At 48.2% G+C, this 23,278-nt stretch overlaps 1 protein-coding gene and 1 non-coding gene across 2 annotated transcripts; both read left to right on the top strand.

Annotated features, from left to right (window-relative positions):
- Positions 1-10,822: 10,822 nt before the first annotated feature.
- RPL39 (ribosomal protein L39) lies at positions 10,823-14,629 on the top strand. Its single transcript, XM_019421863.2, has 3 exons — positions 10,823-10,954; positions 12,929-13,032; positions 14,398-14,629. Exons 1-3 carry the CDS (start codon positions 10,952-10,954, stop codon positions 14,444-14,446), a joined length of 156 nt encoding a protein of 51 aa, XP_019277408.1. The 5' UTR covers positions 10,823-10,951; the 3' UTR covers positions 14,447-14,629.
- On the top strand, positions 13,867-13,998 carry LOC128774003 (small nucleolar RNA SNORA69). The gene has a single exon (XR_008418483.1). It is a non-coding gene; the product is annotated as a small nucleolar RNA SNORA69 (small nucleolar RNA).
- Positions 14,630-23,278: the final 8,649 nt, after the last annotated feature.

Consider the following 23,278-nt stretch of genomic DNA (forward strand, 5'->3'; position numbering starts at 1 on the left):
ACTGTCCTGACTTCACATGGCACAGATTCCGTTCTCCTGGTTTTGGTCTTTACGTAAATGGAATCACACAGAAAGCGTGCTCTTGTCTGGCTTCGTTTGTACCACATTTTTGTGGATGTTGATGAGATCATCCGTGCCATGGTGGTTTTGTCGTAGTTTGTTTATTTCCACTGCTGGATAGGAGCAGTTTGCAAATGTTTTGCTCTTAAGCCTCCTTAAGACCACTTACCTCATGGACCTCTGTGTATGTAGATAGATATATACTGTATTAGAAAGTAAAACAGGAATTTTTTTTTTTGAGAGAGAGAGAGAGAGGGCACAAGTGAGCAAGGGGCAGAGAGAGAGACAGAATCCCAGGAGGGGCAGAGAGAGGGAGAGAGAGAGAGAAGCAGGGCTCACCCAACGTGATGAGGGCCTCGCGCTCACCCAAAGTTGGGCTCGAGCTCAGCAGATGTGGGACTTGAACTTACGAACTGTGAGATCGTGACCTGAGCTGAAGTCAGATGCTTAATGACTGAGCCACCCAGGTGCCCTAAAACAGGAATATAAAAAACACACAAGCACACATTCTATTTTCTGTCAGAGCAAGGAGGTCATTCTAGTTACATAGCCTCTTGAAAACTCCACACTACGCTCATGAGAGCACGAGAGTAAAAGAAGCAAGTGATGTCTTTGTATTATTAGAAAAGTCATGTTGAGGGGCACCTGGGTGGCTCAGTCAGTTAAGCGTCTGACTCTGGCTCAGGTCATGATCTCGCGGTTCGGGAGTTCGAGCCCCGCGTCGGGCTCTGTGCTGACAGCTCAGAGCCTGGAGCCTGCTTCAGATTCTGTGTCTCCCTCTGTCTCCGACCCTCCCCCCATTCATGCTCTGCCTCTGTCTCAAAAATAAATAAACGTTAAAAAAATTTAAAAAAAAAAAAAGTCATGTTGACCTCGCAGACCCTCTGAAAGGGTCTAAATGACCTCCCCCAGAGTTCCACGGATCACACTTTGAGAACTGCTGCTGTATTGCCGCCCTTGGGAAACACGCGGTGCATCTGCTCACGTGGCGATAGATTAGGACAGTTTCCAGCATGGGGCTCTCATAAATAATTCTGCTACAAGCAATCTAGTACCTACCTCTGCAGGCACATTTGTTCCCCTTTCCGTCGGGGAAACGCCTAGGACAGGAAATGTAGGGTTAGATAGGAGGGAGCCACGTAAAATACTTACATAATTTAAAAACTAGGGGCGCCTGGGTGGCTCAGTCGGTTGAGCTTCCGACTTCGGCTCGGGTCACGATTTCACAGCTCAGGAGTTCGAGCCCCGCGTCGGGCTCGGTGCTGACAGCTTGGGGCCCGGAGCCTGCTTCTGATTCTATGTCTCCCTCTCTCTCTGCCCCTAACCCACTCGCATTCTGTCTCTGTCTCTCTCAGAAATAAATAAGCATTAAAAAAAAAGAACTAAATTTACAAAAAACATTCTCTCTTCGTGTCTTTCTTGTCCAGGGAAGCTCCTCTCCTGATGCCCTTCGGCCTGCCCCCGCATGCCCGCCGAGCCCCCCACACTGTCCACTATACCTGCATCTCCGTGCATTGTTACTCTCTCTTCTTCCCACCTTCTTCTCCATGATCTACCAAAACCCACCGACTCTTGAGCTCACCACTCTCTCGCGCGGCCCTTCTTTGTCTCCTTCCCTTCACACCCAAATGTCCTCAGAGCATCTCCTCCCTTCAAGGCCTGCCCCACCTCACCACTCACCCACTCTATTCCCTTCTTGCCACCTTCCTCACGTCCCATCTATACTGCCCAACTTTCACGGGCACCAAGGAGCACCATGATGGCCAATCCCGGAGCCTCTTCACAGCCCCTGTCCTTTCGGACACCTGTGGGACCCAGCTCGGTGGCATTCTGGTCCCTGAAATGTGCCTCCGGCAAATCTGGCTCCACCCAATCAGAATGTACCGCACCTTGACTCTTGTCTCTTGTGGCTGGCGGCGTGCGGCTCCTTCTGGCTGGAAAGCCCTCCTCCCCGTCTCCCCATGTCCTGATCCCACCCGTATTAGTCTGCCAGGGCTGCCGTAACAGAATGCCAGACTGGGTGGCTCAAACGACAGAAATTTGTCACAGTTCCGGAGGCTAGAAGTCCAAGGTCACGATGATCAGGGCATCGGTGGGTTTGGTGTCTCCTGAGGGCTCTCTGGGGCACCTGGGGGGGGGGGGGGGCTCAGTCGGTTAAGCGTCCAACTCTTCTTGGTTTTCCGCTCAGGTCCTGATCTCACAGTTTGTGAGCTGACGCCCCGAGGGGGGCTCTGCACTGACAGGGCGGACCCTGCTTGGGATTCTTGTCTCTCCCTCTCTCTACCCCTCCCCCGCTCACGCTAGCCCTCTCTCAAAATAAATAAACTTGGGGCGCCTGGGTGGCGCAGTCGGTTAAGCGTCCGACTTCAGCCAGGTCACGATCTCGCGGTCCGTGAGTTCGAGCCCCGCGTCAGGCTCTGGGCTGATGGCTCGGAGCCTGGAGCCTGTTTCCGATTCTGTGTCTCCCTCTCTCTCTGACCCTCCCCCGTTCATGCTCTGTCTCTCTCTGTCCCAAAAAAATAAATAAAAAACGTTGAAAAAATAAATAAACTAAAAAATTTTTTTTCTAAATCTCCTGAGGCCTCTGATTGGTTTGCAGTTGGCCGGCCAGCTTCCATCGTGTTCTCACATGGCCTTTGAGGGTCTCTGGTGTCTCTTGGTGTATCCCAAAGGACACCAGTCAGATTGCTTTAGGGCCCACACCAGCAAGCCTCATTTTAAGTTAATCACCACCATAAAGGCCCTGCCTCCAAAGAGTCATGTTGTGAAATACTGGGGTTAGGGCTTCCACATAGGAATTTTAGGTGAACGCAATTCAGCCCATAACACCACCACTCACCTTCTAAGGCTGGATTTAGATGCCATCTCCTCCCCTTAGCTGGCAATCAGCACCCCTTCAATATTAAAAAAAAAATTTTTTTTATGTTTATTTTTATCTGAGAGACAGAGACAAAGCGTGAGCAGGGGAGGGGCGGACGGAGAGGGAGACACAGAATCCAAAGCAGCTCCAGGCTCCGAGCTGTCAGCACAGAGCCCGACGCGGGGCTTGAACTCACAAACCGTGAGATCACGCCCTGAGCGGAAGTCGGACACCCAATCGACTGAGCCACCCAGGCGCCCCTCCCCTTCAATCTTCTTGTAACAGTTTATTTGCTTCCTAGCACTCTCTGCCCTGTTACCATACAAGGGAATGAAAGTAATAATGTCTGCTGTTCACTGAGCTCGGGGGCTATTATGTGCCAGGTAGACATTAACTCAGGCCTTACTGTGCGCGTAACGTGTTACCAGCGACTCTGAATCCTCACCGCGGCGCTGCGAGTTAAGCAATATTATTTACCCCCATTTTACAGAAGAGGGAACTGAGGCACAGACATGCCGAGTTACGTATCCAACGTCATGTAGCTAGTACGTTGCACTGGTGGGTGTCCAAACTCAGCTGGCCCTGGCTTCAGAGTCTGTCAGCACTGCACTTGGGGCCTTTTCGGTTCGACAGGTACCCAGGCCTACTCCGTGTCAGGCTTCGTTCTTGGCGCGGGGGGGACAGGAGGGAAGAGATGCGACCAAAAAACCCTGCCCTTGTGGAGGCTTGTGGTAATGGTACGGTTCTAGATTTTACTGCGGCGGTAGGTCCATGAAGTTACACATGTGATAAAGCTATATAGAACTACACGCACACACACACACACGCGCGCTGCGCGCGAAGTTACACATGTGATAAAGCTATAGAATTGCACACACACAGATGAGTGCACATCTAGCGAGTGACATCTAAGCTCTTTGGATTGTTCCAATGTCAATTTCCTGGTTTTGATATTATAGCAATGCAAGACGATAATGCTAGAGGCTGAGTGAAGGGTGCACAGGATCTCTCTGTAGATTTTTGTGCGTTCTTGTGAATCCCTGAGTCTTTCAAAATAAAGAGTTAAAAAAAAAAAAATCTCCCTGCCCTCATTGAGCTTATGTGGAATTAGGACGATAAAGAAATACGTGCTGTGACATACTAGATGGTGATAAGGGTTATCATGAAAAGCGGGGAATGGGGATCCGGAGCGCTGGGGAATGAATGGTCTCTCGTGAGTGGAGACATTTGAGCCCTGACTTGCAGGAGGTGTGGAAAGCAGCCGTGGGGTACCTGGGGGAATGGAGTCCCAGGGCGGGAGAACACCTGGTGTAAGGCCATGAAGGGAACTGTGTCTGACGTGTTTAAGGAAGAGCAAGGAGGTCAGTGAGGCTTTAGCAAAGTAAGTGAGAGGGAGGACAGCACGAGGCTGGGTGAGAGAACTAATGTCCGACCAACTGGGTAGGGCCTTTGAGGCCACTGCAAATTCCTGTGCTTGCTTTCTTTTTTTTTTTAATTGTTGTGTATTTATTTATTTTGAGAGAGAGAGAGAGAGAGGGCAAGGGTGGGGCAGAGAGAAGGAGAGACAGAATCCCAAGCAGGCCCAGTGCCATCAGCGCACAGCCCAACGCAGGGTTTGATCTCATGAACTGCGAGACCATGACCTGAGCTCAGATCAAGCGTTGGATGCTTAACCGACTGCGCCACCCAAGTGCCCCCATACTTTCTTTTATGAGGAGAGGGATGGGGAGCCATTGGAGCGCGCTGAGCGGAGGAGCGCCATGATCTGCCTGAGGTCTTGAAAGGGTCGCTCTGGCTGCTGTAGGGAAGCCAGCAAGCGGGCAGAGCAGCGAGGAGCCTTAAATTAATCTAGGTGAGAGAGGGTGGCTCGGACCCGGGTAGAGGTGATGAGAAGTCCTCGGATTCTGGATAAATGTCAAAGTCAAGCGGACCAGATTTGCTGACAAACCAGATGCGGGATGCGAAAGGGATGGGTGGAAGATAGATTTTGGCCGAAGTGGCAGAAGAATGGAGTGCCATTTGCGGTGATGGGGAGGACTTTGAGTGAGCCAGTTAGGGGTGAAAAGGTCAGGAGTTCTGTTGGAGACGTACTAAGTTTAAGGCATCTATGAGACATCCAAGTGGATGCCGAGAAGGTGATCGGAGCTCAGGAGAGGTCCAGGCTGGAGATACATGTTTGGGTGTCATCACCCAAGAGAGTATTTAGAGCTATGATATTGGATGAAATCGCCAAAGGAGGGAGTGTATATAGAAAAGAGAAGAGGTCCAAGGGCGCCTGGGTGGCTCAGTCGGTTAGGTATCCGACTCTTGGTTTCAGCTCAGGTCACGATCTCACGGGTTTGTGAGTTCGAGCCCCACAGGGGGCTCTGTGCTGACAGCTCGGAGCCTGCTTGGGATTCTGTCTCCCTCTCTTCTCTACCCTTCCCCTCCTCTTGCTGTCTCTCTCAAAGTAAATAAATAAACTTAAGAAAAAAATTAAAAAAAAAAAAAAAGAGGAGGTCCAAAACCGAACCTCGGGGCTCTCCAATGTTAAAAAGGAATTGAGGTAAGGAAGAATCAGCAAAAGAAACTCAGAAGGGGTAGCGTGCGAGGAAGAATCAAAACCAGCTAGAACAAAGATTGCGCTCTAAAGCTGTTAAGAATTAAAAAGATGGTTGACCCCTCTCGGTACCTGCCCCCCGTGGCCCTGTGGGTGTGCAGGCCAGGGGCGGCCCCAAAGAGTAGGAGGCGGAGGGGGAGCAGGTGGGCAGGTCTGAGTGGCGATGGCACACTCCCCGGGAGAATCGGGATGGGCAGGAGACCGCAAGGATACGCCCAGGAGCTGTGGCATCCAAAGAGGAGCAAGCAGTAAAAAAAAAAAAAAAAAAATCTCAACATGGAAAATGCCAACCAAGAAAATAAAACAAAAGGATGCAATGGAGCAAGTTGCCAATAAAGGAGAGTCCTTGACTCTCCCTTTGGAAGCTGGTATATATCGTGTGCCTAGAGGAAACTGCAGGTGATTCCACGTTCGGCAGCCCATGCTGCAGTCTAGGTGGGGCACGATGGAGGCTTGCAGAGCCACAGGCAAGGGTGACAGAAGAGAATATGGCGGGGCGCCTGGGTGGCTCGGTCGGTTAAGTGTGGGACTCTTGGTTTTGGCTGAGGTCATGATCTCCCGGTTTTCTGGGTCCGAGCGCTGCCTTGGGCTCTGTGCTGACAGTGCAGAGCCTGCTTCGGATTCTCTGTCTCCCTCTCTCTCTCTGGCATCCCAGTTTATTTATTTTGAGAGAAAGAGAGTGAGCGAGTGGAGAAGGGGCAGAGAGAGAGAGAGAGGGAGAGACAGAATCCCAAGCAGGCTCCACACTGTCGGCGCACAGCCCAATGTGGGCCTTGAACTCACAAACTGTGAGATCATAACCTAAGCTGAAATCAAGAGCCCGATGCTTAACCAATTGAGCCACCCAGGTGCCCCACTGTCTCTGTCAAAATAAATAAATAAACTTAAAAAAAAGAGAGAGAATATGGAAAGGATTGGGGAGGAGGTGAGACAGCTGAGGGAAAAGCAATCCGGTCATGGTCTGAGGACGGTTAGCACTTGACCCTGCGGCCGTGACCATCAGGATGAGTTTTGCCTCATATCTTGAATCTTGTTTTCCCTGAAGTTAACAGGAAGACATACCTGCTTCCTCAACTTACATGTTCTCAATGTACCTTTGTTATAAACCTTTTGGTGTTCCATGTCTCTTGTGGGTCTCCTGTTACCAGCTTCTAACTGAATGTTATATTTTGACCCAATCTGTAGGATTGTGTCAGCAGGGGAGTTTTACCCTATTGTACAGCAAGATGCTCATCATACATTGTGAAGTTAATAAAGCAGTTTAAAGAGGCAAAAAAAAAAAAAAAAAAAGATTTGTGTAAGCTCTCAGCACCGTGTCAATCGCACCCTCAACCTAGGGTAAATGGTAGCTATAATGATGATAATGATGGTGATTCAGCAACTAAAGGCTTATTTGCTGCTCCTCTGGGCCACCAAAAACAAAATACTGGCTCTCAAATAAATAATAAAAATCCAGGTTAAGAAGCCTGAGGTCTCACTTCAGTTGAACATAAAATTATCTGGATGAGGGTCTGAATTTAAAAACTGGATGGGATTAAAGTAACCAAAGTTTTGCTGTTAAAAAAAAATGGTTATTAGGGGCACCTGGGTGGCTCAGTCGATTAAGTGGCTGACTCTTGATTTCGGCTCAGGGCATGATCTCACAGTCCGTGAGATCTATCCCTGCCCTGCATTGGGCTCCCCGCTGAACTTGGAGCCTGCTTGGGATTCTCTCTATCCTTCTCTCTGCGCCTCCCCTCCTCTCATGTGTGTGTGTTTGTGTGCACTCTCAAAATAAAATGTTTATTTATTTTGAGAGAGAGCATGAATGGGAGAGGGGCAGAGAGAGAGAGAGAGAGAGAGAGAGAATGAGAATATGAAGCAGGCTCCAGGCTCTGAGCTGCCAGCACAGAGCCTGATGCAGGACTTGAACCCACAGACCTCAAGATCATGACCTAAGCTGAAATCGGTCGCCCAACCGAGCCACCCAGGTGCCCCAAAATAAATATTTTAAAAAATGGTTATTAGGGGCGCCTGGGTGGCTCAGTCGGTTAAGCGTCCCACTTCAGCTCAGGTCACGATCTCACGGTCCGTCAGTTCGAGCCCCGCATCGGGCTCTGGGTTGATGGCTCAGAGCCTGGAGCCTGCTTCTGATTCTGTGTCTCCCTCTCTCTCTGCCCCTCCCCCATTCATGCTCTGTCTCTCTCTGTCTCAAAAATAAATAAAAATGTTAAAAAAAAATTAAAAAAATTAAAAAAAATTAAAAAATGGTTATTAAATTTGGCTCAAACTTCCTATTGTTTGCGTATTTCCTCTCTAGACCTAAGCCACCAGCATCCAGTTGCTCAAGACAGAAACCTGGACCAAGTCCTGTTAATGTCACAATCATCTCTTGATTTTATTTCTTCTTATTCAACATCCCCGGGGACTACTTTACTTTGGGCCATTTCTTTTTTTAAGATTTCATTTTTAAGTAATCTCCACACCCAATGTTGGGGCTCGAACTCACAACCCCAAGATCAAGAGTCACATGCTCTACGGACTGAGCCAGCCAGGCCCCCCCGGGCCAGTTTCTTGCCCAGACTATTTCCAAATTCTCTCCCACCTAGTTTGTTCTACCATCTGTCACTGTACTCCAATATAGGGATTCCTAACTATTTCTGTGCTGTGGAGTCCTTTGGCAGTCAGATGAAGTTTATTTTCAGAATGTTTTTAAATGCATAAGACAGAGTACATAGGATTACAAAGAAAAGCAACTACACTGTAATAGTTATCAAAATATTTTCTAAAAGAAATGTGTGCTGTAATAACATGAGCTTCTTTTTAATTGTTTGTTTGTTTATTTATTTATTTATTTATTTATTGAGAGAGAGAGAGAGAGAGAGAGAGAGAGAACCATCAGCGTAAGGGCAGAGAGAGAGCAAGTGAGGGAATCCCAAGCAGGCTCCCCATTGTCTGCACAGAGCCCGACTCAGGACTAGATCCCACGAACCCCGAGATCATGACCTGAGCCAAAATCAAGAGTTGGATGCTTAAGTGACTTGAGTCACCCAGGCTCCCCATTTTTTAATAATTTTATTAAAAATTTTTTTTAATGTTTATTTTTGAGAGAGAGCATGCGCATGCACACACACACACACACACACACACACACACACGCGCGCACGCGCGCGCGCGGTGGGGAGGGGCAGAGAGAGAGAGGGAGACACAGAACTCAAAGCAGACTCCAGGCTCTATGCTGTCAGCCCTTAGCCCGACACAGGGCTTGAACTCACAAACTGTGAGATCATGACCTGAGCTGAAGTCGGATGCTTAACCGACTGGGCCACCCAGGTGCCCCTAAAGTTTATCTATTTATTCTGAAAGAAGGAGAGAGAGAGAGAGAGAGAATGAGCAGGGAAGGGGAAGAAAGAGAGAGAGAGAGAAAGAGAGAATCCCAGGCAGGCTCCGCAATGTCAGTGCCGAGCCTGATGCGGGGCTCAATCCCACCCTGAGCCAAGGTCAAGAGTCAGTGCTTAACCGACTGAGCCACCCAAGTGCCCCGGACATATAGGCTTCTTAACACAGTTCCACTTATGGGCCTAATAACTATAGTTTACCCTTGAACAACGCAGGAGTTAGGGGTGCTGACCCTATGCAGTGTAAAATCTACGTGTAACTTTTGACTCCCCAAAAACTTAATAGCCTACTGCTGACCAGAAGCCTTACTGATAACACAAACTGTTGATTTACACATATTCCATATGTTATATGTATTATATACTATATCCTTATGATAAAGTATGCTAGAAAAAAGTTTATTAAGAAAATCACCAAAGAAAATATTTATAGTACTGTATCCATCAAAAAAAATCCACATATAAGTGGACCCAGGCAGTTCAAGTCCACGTTGTTGGAAGGCCAACTGTCCTATAATTCCAAACAAGTGACGAATGTGTAAATGGTATTTCAAGACATCTGCATCAAATGCAATGTGACATGAAACCATCTTTGATTTCTACTGGTGACAAAGTCATAGGTACTGTTGACGCGACTATAGTATGTTGCCTACCTTTGTAAAGAAAGTGCTAAATTTCAGACAGTTTGATAAAAACAAGTTGTGATTTTTTTTCCCCATCCAAGTTCATGTATCCTGTGAACTCTATAAATGGACCATTTGTGGACCCCAGGTTAAAAACCCTTACCTTAATCTACCGGTGCAAAATGGCCTGAAGTGACTGCAAAGATACACAGAGGATTTTGTTTTTATTTTATTTCATTTTAGAGAGACACAGCGCACAAGCAGCGGGGAGGGGGCAGAGGGAATCTTAAGCAGGTTCCATGCTCAGCGCACAGCTCAAGTGGGGCTCAATCCCACGACCTCGGGATCAGGACCTGAGGCTAAATTAAGAGTGTGACAGTCATCCGACTGAGCCACACAGGCGTCCCAAAAGTTTGTTTTTATTTTTTTTAATGTTTTTTTTTTTAATTTATTTTTGAGACAGAGAGACACAGAGCGTGAGCAGGAGAGGGGCAGAGAGAGAGGGAGACACAGAATCCGAAGCAGGCTCCAGGCTCTGAGCTGTCAGCACGGAGCCTGACGCGGGGCTCGAACTCAAGGACTGTGAGATCATGACCTGAGCTGAAGTCGGACGCTCAACCGACTGAGCCACCCAGGCGCCCCCAAAAGTTTGTTTTTAAATGTGGAGAAGAAAAACATGGAATCGGGGATCATCAACATCCAAAACGCATGTCATTAATTCCTATGCATTTTGCAAAGCGGGCTAAAAGTCCGTCTGGGATTCCTAGCAGCCAAGGAAAAGGTTATCTCGAAATTTCTCAGCTTAGACCTTGATTAGCAGCAACCTCTTGCCTAGACCTCCCGGACCCACCCAGTGCAGCCCTCGCCACCCTCCCTTGCTTTCTCCAACATCACCATCCCTTCCCGTCCAGCACGGCCCAGCCAGCTCGAAACCATGCTAGAGGTCGAGATAAGATCGAGATGCGCACCGCCAGGCCACCCCGGCGGAGGTTAACCCTCGGCGCTCCGCTTCCTAAACCCAGGACCGAAGTCCCTTGCACTCGGACGTGACGTATCCCCCACCCGCCCTTGGAGTTAGCCCCGCCCACTCTGCTCTTTCTGCCCTCGGAAGGGCTACCACTTCGGCTTTTACCACGGCCTGTGCGCCTCACCCACGAAGCAGGGTGCCCTGCTCCCGAGGGCCCCACTTACGGAAGTGGCGTAAAACGAATTCCATTTCGCACGGACGAGCGCGATTTGCCGAGTTCCCACGAGAGCGCGCACGCGCACGCGTGCGGGGCTGAGGCAGAAAGGGCGGCCAGAGACGGCCATCGGCCAATGGCAGCAGCTTCCAAGCTCCGCCTCCGGCAACGTCTTCTAAATACGTCCTTCCGCCCGCTTCCTTCTTTTCCTTCTTCGCCATCCTTGCGTGCGCCGCTGGTCGTTTCTCGCCATGGTAAGTTTATCCGTAACCATCGGCCCCGGGGTGCTTTCGGGAGACTTGAGGCTTCCGCGATCTCGCAGGCACCGTACGCTGTATCGAGGTGCTGGGGCCTTTTAAAGGCTTTTTCTAGAGAAGGCCGAGTTTGGCCACGGCTCCAGCTACAGGCCTGGCGGGAAACTAGCAAGTGACGGAGAACCTAAGGTGGGGGGGGGGGGGGGGCGGCGCTTTGTGCTCCAGGCCGCTGCCCAGGCTAGCAGGGGTTCCCCCTGCCCTTCGCCCTTCTGGAGCGAACTGTGATTCTGGGACAGAGAGAGAAGTCGGGGGGATCCACTCCAGAAACCGTGGCCCGACCTTGGGGCACGTGGGACGTGCCAGGCATCGAGAAGGGAATGTGGTCAGCTGGCTTGAGGAAACTTTTTAAGTTGGCTGCCGGCTGCATACCAAACTAGGCGCTTACAGGACTTTTAATTCTTTGTTCGAGGATTTAAGTATCTCCCCCGTGGAAGCACCTGGAAGAAGGGGTGCTCTAGTGTGAATCTATATGCCATTAGGGCGTTCAACCTAAAATGCCAACTGAGGACAATTATGGTCGTGGATTTTAACCTGTGATAGGTTTCTTAGAACATAAAATTGCCTTCTGCTTCTAGGTGTGGAGAGAGAGGATCGGTAACTGGTTGTTTTAGTTGACAGAAAATTTACAACTGCTACCGTGAGCTGGGAGAGAGGAGTGTAGTCCTTGCCTTCTTTATAATGGCCCCTGTTATTATGCAAGGGTGTGTTGGACCACGTTGGCCAGACTCGAGACTACCACTCCTGCCATTTCCAGATTGTTCTGCATTGTGGGGGGGGGGGGGGGGTGGTTGGGGTTGGACTTAGATGACCCAAGTACTTAAAGCCAAAAACGCAATGAGAAATTGGGAAAGTCATCCTTGAAAATTATGTGTTAAGTACAGTTAGAATTAATACCAAAATGGTCAGTGGGTTAGAATAGATTTATTGACGGTCGAGGACTTTGTGTATATCTTAATTACTCTTGGCATGACCCTTGAAATTAGGTACCTGTTGTACATAGTGCACTGAGACTAGTTGGCTTGCAAGTGACAGATTGTTCTGGGTGACCAAAAGCTTGTGTCCTTGGGGCCCCTGGATAACTCAGTGGGTTGGGCGGCCAGCTACAGCTCAGGTCATGATCTCGTGGTCTGTGAGTTCGAGCCCCATGTCGGGCTCTGTGCTGAGAGCTGGGAGCCTGGAGCCTGCTTCCGATTCTGTGTCTCCCTCTCTCTCTGCCCCTTCCCTGCTTGTTCTCTGTCTCTCTCAAAAATAATAATAAACAATAAAAAAATTTTTTTAAAAAAAGCTTGTGTTCTTTTGTGAAAACCAAGTTCCTCAGCCATCCCCAGTGGTCCTCTGGGTCCTGGGTGACAGCAGGGAAGAGTGGAAGGCACCCTAGCCTTGGAGCATAGATGACCTGAGCTTGAATCCCAGGTCTGCACATTAATACTCTGATTTGGGGTAGGTTACTTACTTTTCTGACTCTTGGTGATTTTTATTTGAACAGTGGGAATTATATATCTGCCTCTAGAAATTGTAAGAAGCAGCACAAAGGGCGTGATGGATGGGTTTAGCATTGAGAAGGTTGTTTTTGGTATAGATAAAGCATTCAAATGTTTGTGGATTGAGGGAGTTCCTGACTTTGAATCTTTTGAGCAAGCTCTGATGTTGCTGTCTAAATTGATTACCTTTTTGGGGCGCCTGGGTGGCTCAGTCGGTTAAGTGTCTGACTTGACTTTGGCTCAGGTCATGATCTCGCCGTTCATATGAGTTTGAGCCCCGCATCAGGCTCTGTGCTGACAGCTCAGAACCTGGAGCCTGCTTCAGATTCTGTGTCTCTCTTTCTGTCTCCCCCTGCCATGCTCATGCTCTGCCTCTCTCAAAAATAAATAAAATATTTTGAAAAAATTTTAATTGGTTACCTTTTCTTCCCAGTCTTCTCACAAGACTTTCAGGATCAAGCGATTCCTGGCCAAGAAACAAAAGCAGAATCGTCCCATTCCCCAGTGGATTCGGATGAAAACTGGTAATAAAATCAGGTAAGGACCCCCCCACACACACACCCCGCCCTGTAATCACCTGCGTCTTTTGTGGGGTTGTTGTTTTGTTTTAATGTGCTTCCTCTGTGTTTCTGGACAGAAACCCAGCCCACCTCTGGGATTAAGGGCAGACACTCCAATATTTAATTTCCTGTTGTCTTTAGTCTGAGCCAGAACATAAAGTGGAAGGCTGTCTTGTTGCTCGCCTAGTCCATCTTTGAGGTGTTTATCTTTTCTAAAAGATTGGAAGATTGCCCTCTACTGCAGAAGTAGTTGAATTGATGGTTTTGGAAAAAAGGTGGAATTGCTAGAATTTCAACAGAAGGCCTCTGGGGTCATCTAGGCTAACAGGCAAAGCAGGCTCCATGCCCTCAGTGCAGAGAGAGAGGGAGAGGGAATCCCAAGCAGGTTCGACACTGTCAGTGTGGAGCCCGATGTGGGGCTTGAACTCAGGAACCGGGAGATCATGACCTGAGCCAAAATCAAGAGTCACTTAACCAACTGAGCCACCCAGGCACTGCCCTCATACAACACTGAGAAAAGAGTATTGAGCCTCTTGGCGAAGTGGTTACTTGGGCAGGTCAGCCCTTCTATAAGCTTGCTGCAGTTCCGTTGAGAACATTGGACATCCATAGTAAAGCCCTTTTTTAATGGATTGACATGAACATCGGTTTCTCTGTCCTATCCCCACCTGGTGGTGGGGCCTGCTGTTACGGGTTATTGTGAGGAGTGAAAGAAATGTATATTTCAGAGTATACACTTGGCCCAGAGAAACTGGCACAATTGTAGGATTTTTCTCTTCCCTCAGCTGCCTTGCAACTTTTAAAGTGTGTTAAAGCAGGTTGCAATTACAGTGCTTCGTTTTGTGGAAGTACTGACATTATCCTGCTGAAAGAAAAACAGTGTTGATCATTTTTGATTTTGCCTCTCTAAGGGTAAAATCAGGACAGATTGACACGGACAATTCTGAGGAGCTTTCACTCTGCACGTCACTTGCTTTGATACTGAAATGATTGGGGGTGTTAATCTATTGGAAAGATTCTGCAGATGCTGTTTTGATGTTTTGAAAGACGGGAGGTTCGAAAATAAAGATGTCTGGGTCTCCCCAGGGATGTTGAATCACAAGTAGGTGTGCGTACTCTTGGCAGGGGAAAGAACTTCCCCACCAGTCCAGTCTCAAGAACCAGTGTGTTTTCTTGGCCTGGAATCCTTTGGAGAGGCAAAAATTTGATGTGACCAGTTCTTAAACACATCCAGCAAGTCACTTTTTACTCTCCAAAGAGCTCCAAACGTGTTAAGGGAAGGCAAACTGGGAGCCTGTTGAAGTCAGACTGCCTTTGTAACCCGCAGTTTCCTTCTGTGCAGATACAACTCCAAGAGGCGGCATTGGAGAAGAACGAAGCTGGGTCTGTAAGGGTTCGAACACGAGATGGCACACGTTTATGCCGCCTGAAAGTCATACGTTTCTATTCCATCACCTCCCTGCTGCCTGACCAGTAGATCTGTTTTATCAGGAAATTGACTTTTCTCTGTTATGATGCTTCTTCTGCTCCTGTAGGTTGGTTCAGTAATAAACATGTGAGACCTTTTGGTTGAACTGCTGCTGTGCTCTGATTTGTGAAGGACTGACTTCCTCCTCCTGTCAGATCTCCCATAGCGCTGTCCGGTAGAACTTTGTGCAGTGATAGAAATGTCCTTTGACTACTGAGTATTGGAAGACGTGTGGCTAGTTTGAGTGAAGAGCTGATTTTTTTTTTTTTTTTTCAATGTGTAAATTGTTTTTGAGAGAGGGAGGGTGACACGGAATGTGAAGCAGGCTCCAGGCTCCGAGCTGTCGGCACAGAGCCCGACGCGGGGCTCGAACCCACAGATCGCAAGACGGTGACCCGGCCTGAAGTCGGACGCTTCACCAACTGAGCTACCCAGGCGCCCCAGGAACTAATGTTTAAATTTTTATTTAATTGTAATTAAAAGACTCCATGTGGCTAATGGCTCTTACGCCTTATGGGAAGTGAATATTTGAGGTAGCACATTCTTTTTTTTAAGTAGGTTTCATGCCTGGCGCGGAGCCCAACACAGGGCCCAAACTCGGGACTCTCAGATCAAGAATGGAACTTGAACTGACTGAGCCACTCAGGTGCCCAAGCACATTCTTAAATAGCATCTTTATATACTATTCTCTAATGCCAGTCGTCAATACAAGTAGGAATCATCTGAACCAGGGGTTATCAGACTGGTCTGCCTGGTTTTGTTTGGCCTGTGAACTAAATTTCTGTATTTTTAAATTGTTGAACGAAATCAAAAGACTGTTTTGACACACTAAAATTCAGATTTACTGGGCCTTTATGTGCCAGGAACTGTTCTAGATACTTGGGGTCAGTTGATAGACAGGTGTGGGTGTAGGTTAGGCTACACCCTAGGGGCCAATATGGAAGCCAGAGCAAAGGTCTGGAAAATGTGGGAAGGAACAAAGGGTCCCTAATTACCTGTGGGATGTAGGTGAAACTACAGCGAGGGAAAGGGGAGTCAGGTTTGGTGGCGACCCCATATGGGGTTTGTAGGGACCCTGTGCTGGATATAGCAGAGAGCAAGTGGCCAGGGATGGCCTGGCACAGGGGTCCCTAACCCAGAACCACACTAAGAGGTTCAGATGGTCATAATCCTGAAGGACCACTGTTTATTGGAAATCAGAAGAGTGGGCTACAGAATACCAATTAACCAACCTAGGAACCTGGGAGCTGCTGCTGTGGGGACAACAGGGGGTTTGTTTTGTTTTTAAAATTTATTTTGAGAGAGAGAGCGTGTGAGCAGGAGAGGGGCAGAGAGAGAGAGCGGGAGACAATCCAGAGCAGGCCCTGCAAGGCACCGCGTGCACAGCCCGATGCAGGGCTCGAACCCCGGAAACCACGAGATCGTGACCTGAGCCGAAATTGAGAGTCAGACACTTAACGAAATGAGCCACCCAGGCACCCTGGTAGCAGTGGTAACCTAAAAAATGTTACACGGATCCAAAGCAGTGGGGCTCGATATAATTGGCAGTCCTGTGCTGGGAATTTTCAACTTGGAGTATTAAAAACACCTCAGCCTCGGGCCGGCCGGGTGGCTCCGTCTGTCGTGTCCGACTCTGGATGGAGCCCTGTGTTGGGCTCCATGCTGACAGCGCAGAGCCTGCTTGGGATTCTCTCTCCCTCTCTGTTCCTCCCCTGCTCACATACACACTCGAATATTAAAAAAAAAAAACAAAACACACACACACAAAAAACCTCAGCCTCACTGTTCAGAGTAGGTTGGGACACCGCGAAGGTGCCACTAATGGACCTTAAACAGGTGTCAGAAATGAAAGGTAGAATGACATGGGCACCAGGGATGATTGGTTGTACATAAGGGGTTAACTTTTTTCTTTCCCTAAGGAGTTACTTTTGAGCCTGGGAGTTGGGCACAGGTCCTGGTTCCATTGGCCCCTCACTAGCTCTAGCTCCTTCGGTTGCCAGTATTTGTTTGCCCATCTGTGAAGGACTAGATCAGTGCTTCCTGAAGGGGGAATTATGGGAGCTCTGAGACCTTCAAGATCTACGTTTACAAACTCCCAGAAGTGTGGCATTAGAGGTCAGCTGTTGAAAGACATGGGGTCAACCCTGAGCTGACACTGCCGCCTCTTGACGTCCTGCTGAGAAGCAGGCACTTGGGGGCTGGGGGGGGGGGGCGGGGGAGTCTGCTGAGTTGGGATTCAAATCCCACTCTTCGTTTGCCAGCTTTGCCAGCTGTAAGCCTCCGGGTCTTCATCTGTGAAGTGGGGCCAGTGGGCGCTCCCTCAGGGGGCTGTGAGGATCATGTACCTACAGCGCTTGGTTTGGTGCCTGACCAGGAAAACAAGGAATGGGGAGTGAGCAGGAGTCGAGGGGTGTGGATCCCTCCCCAGCAGACATGAGCTATGTGCTGGATAAAGCTAAGGACAGATAGTGGGGAGGGACAGGTCGTCCAGGGAGAGGTCAGGCACAGCTGTCAATGTTCGCGCTCAGTGTCAGCCTCTAGACAGATGTTGGTTCCCTTGCAATCCCGGGATTCTAATTGCGAGTGCCTTAACCACCTCGAGGGCTCGGAGAGGAGGCAGGGCAGTGTGAGAGTTAAAATCCTGGGCCTTGCAGTCAGGCGTCGGTTGAGTCCCAGCTCCATCCTGACCCAACTGTGGAAACTCGATCTTTAGGACTTTAGGAGACTCCCCGCCCCCCCCCCGCCCCAAGTCCTACCTACCTTGGGGTTTGTAAGGATCGATAATGTCTATAAAGGGTCGGTTCTACCAGGTGTTCCCCCATCGTACAGATTTTAAAAGGTTATACAACTCTTCTGCTAATAGCAACTGACAATTTGAGTGCTTACCATGCCAGGGAGCCGCCCTTAGGAATGGCCACGAGGACCCGACGGAACAGAGTGAAATATTAAGCATTCACACTTCCCCCATCCTGTTCTGTTCCAGAGAAGTCAACATCAAACCACCGCCCAGGCAAAAACACTGGTGGGTGTTTGGGGCACCAGAGGCAAGCATAACCTGCAGGACTACTGCAGTCAAGACTATACGGGGCGCCTGGGGGGCTCAGTCGGTTAAGCGTCCGACTTTGGCTCAGGTCACGATCCCGCGATTCATGGGTTCGAGCCCCGCATCGGGCTCTGTGCTGACAGCTGTCAGGAAACAAGATGATCGACATCCCAGAAGCCCCTCCTCGGGCCCCCTTCCAGTCACTACTGCCCCCAAATGTAACCACTGTCCTAACGTCTAACAGCATAGATTAGTCTTGCCTATTTTTGCATTTTATAGGAATGGAATAATTAACTTTGCACTTACTGTGTCTAATTTCTTTTGTTCACTCACCATCATAGGAGATTTTGTTGTTATGTGCAGCTGTAGAGGATTCATTTTCATTGCTATGTAACGTATTGACCTTAAAACTGTCAGGGGCGCCCGGGTGGCTCTGTCGGTCAAGCGTCCGACTTCAGCTCAGGTCACGTCGTGGTTTGTGAGTTTGGGCCCCGTGTCTTGCTCTGTGCTGACGGCTCAGAACCTGGAGCCTGCTTTGGATTCTGTGTCTCCATCTCTCTCTGCCCCTCCCCATTTCATGCTCTGTCTCTCTCTCCAAAGTAAACAAACATTAAAAAAATCTTTTTAAATAAATAAACACTAAAAAAATAAATAAATAAAACTGTCAGTGGGGCGTCTGGGTGTCTCAGTTGGTTAAGCGTCTGACTTTGGCTCAGGTCATGATCTCGTGGTTCACGATTTTGAGCCCTGCATCAGGCTCTGTGCTGACAGTTCAGACCCTGGAGCCTGCTTCACATTCTGCGTTTCCCTCTCTTTCTGCCCCTCCCTCACGCTCTCTCTGTCTCTCTGTCTCTCTCTCTCAAAAATAAATAAACAATAAATAAATAAATAAATAAATAAATAAATAAATAAAACTGTCACTTGGGCATCTGGGTGGCTCGGTCGGTTAAGCATCCGACTCTTGGTTTTGGCTCAGGTCATGATCTCATGGTTCATGGGTTCAGGCCCTGCCCTGGGCTCTGTGCTGACAATGCAGAGCCTGCTTGGGATTCTCTCTATCTCCCTCTCTCTATGCCCCTCCCCTGCTTATGTGCACGCTCTCTCTCTCTCAAAATAAATAAACTTAAAAATAAAATAAAATAAAACTGTCAGTTATTTAACCAGCAAAAATGGATTTTTTCAGGAAGAGCGGAGAACTGCACCTCGGGACACGTGAACCGAGGCACAAAAGCAAACAAAGGAGGTGAAGGCTTTAGTTGGAAGGTGCTGTTACAAATAAAAAGTCCATGGGAGTAAACTGGGAGTTCGAAATATGGTGGCTTTTCATTGGCTGAGTTGTGGCCGTCACCGGGCTGTTATGAGGCAAGGAGAAAATCCTTCCTCCTCCTAGGGTAGTAAAGTATAGGCTTCTAACTGGGGTCTTTTCCTGTTGGGGTCTGCAATTGACCATGGATGGTAGGGCATGGGCGCTCCCCCTTCTGGCCTCCTGTCTCCGTTTCAAATGAGCTTTCCTTTTGATGAATTTTCACAAGCGTTCCAGTGTGTGAATAGACCACGGTTTATTTCCCCATTTTACTCTTGATAGGCATTTGGATAGTTTCAGGTTTGGGGCCTTTAGCGAACTGCTATGAACGTCTTTGTACATACCTTTCGTTGGACATGTGTATGCATCTCACTACAAGTGATTTAGTTTTCATTTTCTATTTCTCGGGATGTATAAACATAACAAAAATGGTTTTTTAAATTTTTTTAATGTCTATTTTTGAGAGAGAGAGAAAGCAGAGTGTGAGGAGGGGCAGGGAGGGGCAGAGAGAGGGAGACACAGAACTTGAAGCAGGCTCCAGGCTCTGAGCTGTCAGCACAGAGCCTGATGCGGGGCTGGAACCCACGAACCGTGAGATCGTGACCTGAGCCAGAGTCAGACACTTAACTGACTGAGCCACCCAGGTGCCCCAGAAAGCAAATTTTTTTAAAGAACAGGAAAAGAAAACTTTTTCAGGGTTTAGAAGGGAACCACTCATATGCTGCCATATATGCTGCTTTTTTTTCTTTCAAGTGGGGACTTTAATATAATCCTTCAACGATGTCTCATGGAATCCAACGGCAGGAGACACCCAGGCTTCAAGAACCAGAACCAGGGTCTTAAAAGCCATTAAGAAGCCAGGCAGGCTGTTCTCCCTCTGGGGCCTTTCTTTCAGCTTCTTCCTGCCTGCCTGCCTTCCTTCCTTCCTTCCTTCCTTCCTTCCTTTTTTTAAGTTTATTTGTTTATTTTGAAAGAGTACAAGCGGAGGAGAGCCAGAGAGAGAGCGAATCCCAAGCAGGCTCCGAACTGACAAAGTGGAGCCCGACGTGGAGCTTGAACCCACGAACCGTGAGATCATGACCTGAGCCGAAACCAAGAGCCAGACGCTTAACCCACTGAGCCACCCAGGTGCCCCTCTCAGCTTCTTTCTGAACGTCACTGTACTCTCGTCCTTCTGGGCAGACCTGTTTCCTCTGCTTCCCTTCGAGCAAAGCCGAACCTGGCGTCCACTTGGTCCCAGAGAGAAATGGGTGGGAATCTCTGAATCCCCACAGCAAGATCATGAGATGGTGAGCCTGACTGGCCCAGTCAAGAATCAGTCGCCTAACGGGGCGCCTGGGTGGCTCAGTCGGTTAAGCGTCCGACTTCGGCTCAGGTCATGATCTCGCGGTCCGTGAGTTCGAGCCCCGCGTCGGGCTCTGGGCTGATGGCTCGGAGCCTGGAGCCTGCTTCCGATTCTGTGACTCCTTCTCTCTCTGCCCCTCCCCCGTTCATGCTCTGTCTCTCTCTGTCTCAAAAAAAAATAAATAAATGTTAAAAAAAAAAAAATTTAAAAAAAAAAAAGAATCAGTCGCCTATCGCTGGAGGGCAGGGTCCTGTGCAAGCATGACTGCCCTGTGGATGGACTAGTGCCCAGAAAGAACAGTGTGGACTGAGCTGACGCCTCCGAAGCGCACGGACTCCAGTGGAGCTCTAAGGTGGGAACGAGAGACCTGCACCCTAGGGCTGCTGTTGCTTCAAGGAACCTCTTACGTATCTGGGCCTTTGTCCTCTTCTGTTCGCTTCTCTTCATCCAGTGCTCTCTACAGTTCTTTATGTCGAGTCTTAAGTTTGCTTTTCTGCGGGTGTTTCCAGAAGCTTCCACGAACGTGGAGATGTGGGAAAGATGACGTGTCAAGTAAACAAGAGAGAATCCTGAAATAAACTAGACAAACTTACGAGCTGTGGGATTTGAAAAAGACATACCCTTTTGACCTTAGACCAAATTCGTGGTTTGGGCTACAAGGCCAGTTAGGCATTCAAGCTAGAAAAAAATGTTACTCCTCTTTAGAGACTGAGGAACGAGTCCCATGTTCTTTTTTTTTTTTTTTTTTTTTACTGTTTATTAATTTTTAAGAGACAGAGAGAGAGTGGGGGAGGAGCAGAAAGAGAGGGAGGCTCTAGGCTGTCAGCACAGAGCCCGAGGCGGGGCTCGAACCCACAAACTGTGAGATCATGACCTGAACCGAGGTCAGCCGCTTAACAGACTGAGCCACCCAGGCGTTCCAAGCCCCGTGTTCTTATCTGGAGCTACTTGTTCTGGAGGAAGCCCTTGGAGCTGCCTACAGCCTGGCATGCGTCTGAGTTCTCCAAGACATGTATTTTGATGGGTTCTGAACAGCACATGATAGATGCAACTTGTTTGATTGCTATCAATTCATTATTGTGGTTGTGTTTGAAAACATTTTAAAAATCCAGTAACCATAGGGGAACTGTGTGCAGAGCACACAGGAACTCTCTGTGATAGTCTTGCAACTTTTCCGTAAATCTAAAACTATTTGAAAATAAAACGAGTTTAAAAACAGAATGAAATAACCAACCAAACACCTAAACCTAAGGGTGAAATTAATTAACCATGCATTTTAGGGGTGCCTGGCTGGGTCAGTCAGTAGAGCAGGCGACTCCTGATCTCAGGGTTGTGAATTCGAGCCCCATGTTGGGTGTAGAGATTACTTTAGAAAAAAAATTTTTTTAAAGCACGCATTTTAAAATGTGGTGCTTACAGAAGTATGCTGATAGGAAAGTGAGCTCCTGGTATGTTTACAAATCACCAAAAGCTATTGAGTTCCACTGATGATGTGTACATCATAAACACCTATCTTTTTTTTTAATATCTTTACATTTATTTATTTTTGAGGGAGGAAGAGAGAGAGAGATGCAGAGAGAGAGAGGGGGACAGAGAACCCGAAGCAGGTTCTGCACTGACAGCAGAGAGCCCGATGCAGGGCTTGAACTCACGAACCGTGAGATCACGACCTGAACCGAAGTTGGATTCTTAACCAACTGTAAGATCGTGACCTGAGCCCAAGTAGAATGCTTAACCAACTGAGCCACCCAGGCGCCCCTATAAGCACCTATCTTAAGGTTGTGTCTACACAGATTGGCTCCCCATTGGTTGACAGAGAAAATGTACTATTTGTAGCCTGTCCATTCTTAGTACAACCCTCTGTATAGGTGCTTTGGTTAATCGTGTGGGGGTAGCAGAAGAATACGGAAAGCTCATGGAGCTTTGGAGCTGGCCAGGTCTGGGTTTACATCGTTTACCATTCACTAACTAGCTGGGTGACTTTAGGGGAGTTACTTAACCTCCCTGGGTATGTGTGAAATGGGGGTTAATAATACTGTGCTACAACATGGATGGAACTGGAGAGTGTGATGCTAAGTGAAATAAGCCATACAGAGAAAGACAGATACCATATGTTTTCACTCTTATGTGGATCCTGAGAAACGTAACAGAAACCCATGGGGGAGGGGAAGGAAAAAAAAAAAAAAAAAAAAAGAGGTTAGAGTGGGAGAGAGCCAAAGCATTAGAGACTGTTAAAAACTGAGAAGGAACTGAGGGTTGATGGGGGGTGGGAGGGAGGGGAGGGTGGGGAATGGGTATTGAGGAGGGCACCTTTTGGGATGAGCCCTGGGTGTTGTATGGAAACCAATTTGACAATAAACTTCATATATTGAAAAAAATAATAATACTGTGCTACAGACTTGCTGTGACAATTAAATGAGATGGTATATCAAAAATATCTGGTCAGGGGATGCCTGGGTGGCTCAGTTGGCTAAGCGTCCAACTCTTGGTTTCAGCTCAGGTCTTGATCTCACGGTTCGTGAGTTCAAGCCCACATCGGGCTCCACGCTGACAGCGCGGAGCCTGCTTGGGATTCTCTCTCTCGCTCTCTCTCTGCCCCTCCCCTTCTTGTTCTCTCTGTCTCTCTCAAAATAAATAAATAAACTTAAATTAAAAAAATATCTGGTCTATTGTTCAGACTTAGTAAATGGTAGCAATTCATCTTTAAGAGTTCCTAGAGTAAACCTGTAACATAGTTTTTCTTCTTTCTTTTCCTTCCCTTCCCTTCCCTTCCCTCAGCTTCCTTCCTTCCTTCCTTCCTTCCTTCCTTCCTTCCTTCCTTCCTTCCTTCCCTCCCTCCTTCCCTCCCTCCTCTGCTTCCTTCTTTAGTTTTTGACTGGATTGGGGAGGGGATGAACAGCTTCTGTATCAGCAGGCAGTTAACAGAAAGCTCACACTGGTGTAGATATTTAGGTGCAAACTGAAAACTAAAATTTGAAAACGAATAGGTAATAAATAAACTGCTATAAGACTCCCTGCTTTATGGAGGGAGTAGAAGTCTGGAGCCCAGGATTGTTAGGAACCA

The sequence above is a fragment of the Panthera pardus genome, unplaced genomic scaffold (genome assembly GCF_024362965.1).
Source record: "Panthera pardus isolate Hobbes unplaced genomic scaffold, ASM2436296v1 HiC_scaffold_27, whole genome shotgun sequence".
Classification (NCBI taxonomy): Eukaryota; Metazoa; Chordata; class Mammalia; order Carnivora; family Felidae; genus Panthera; species Panthera pardus.

Coding starts and splice junctions, on each gene's coding strand:
- RPL39 (XM_019421863.2), top strand. Junction 13,033..14,397: donor AAAACTGGTAATAAAATCAG/GTAAGGACCCCC, acceptor CCTTCTGTGCAG/ATACAACTCCAAGAGGCGGC.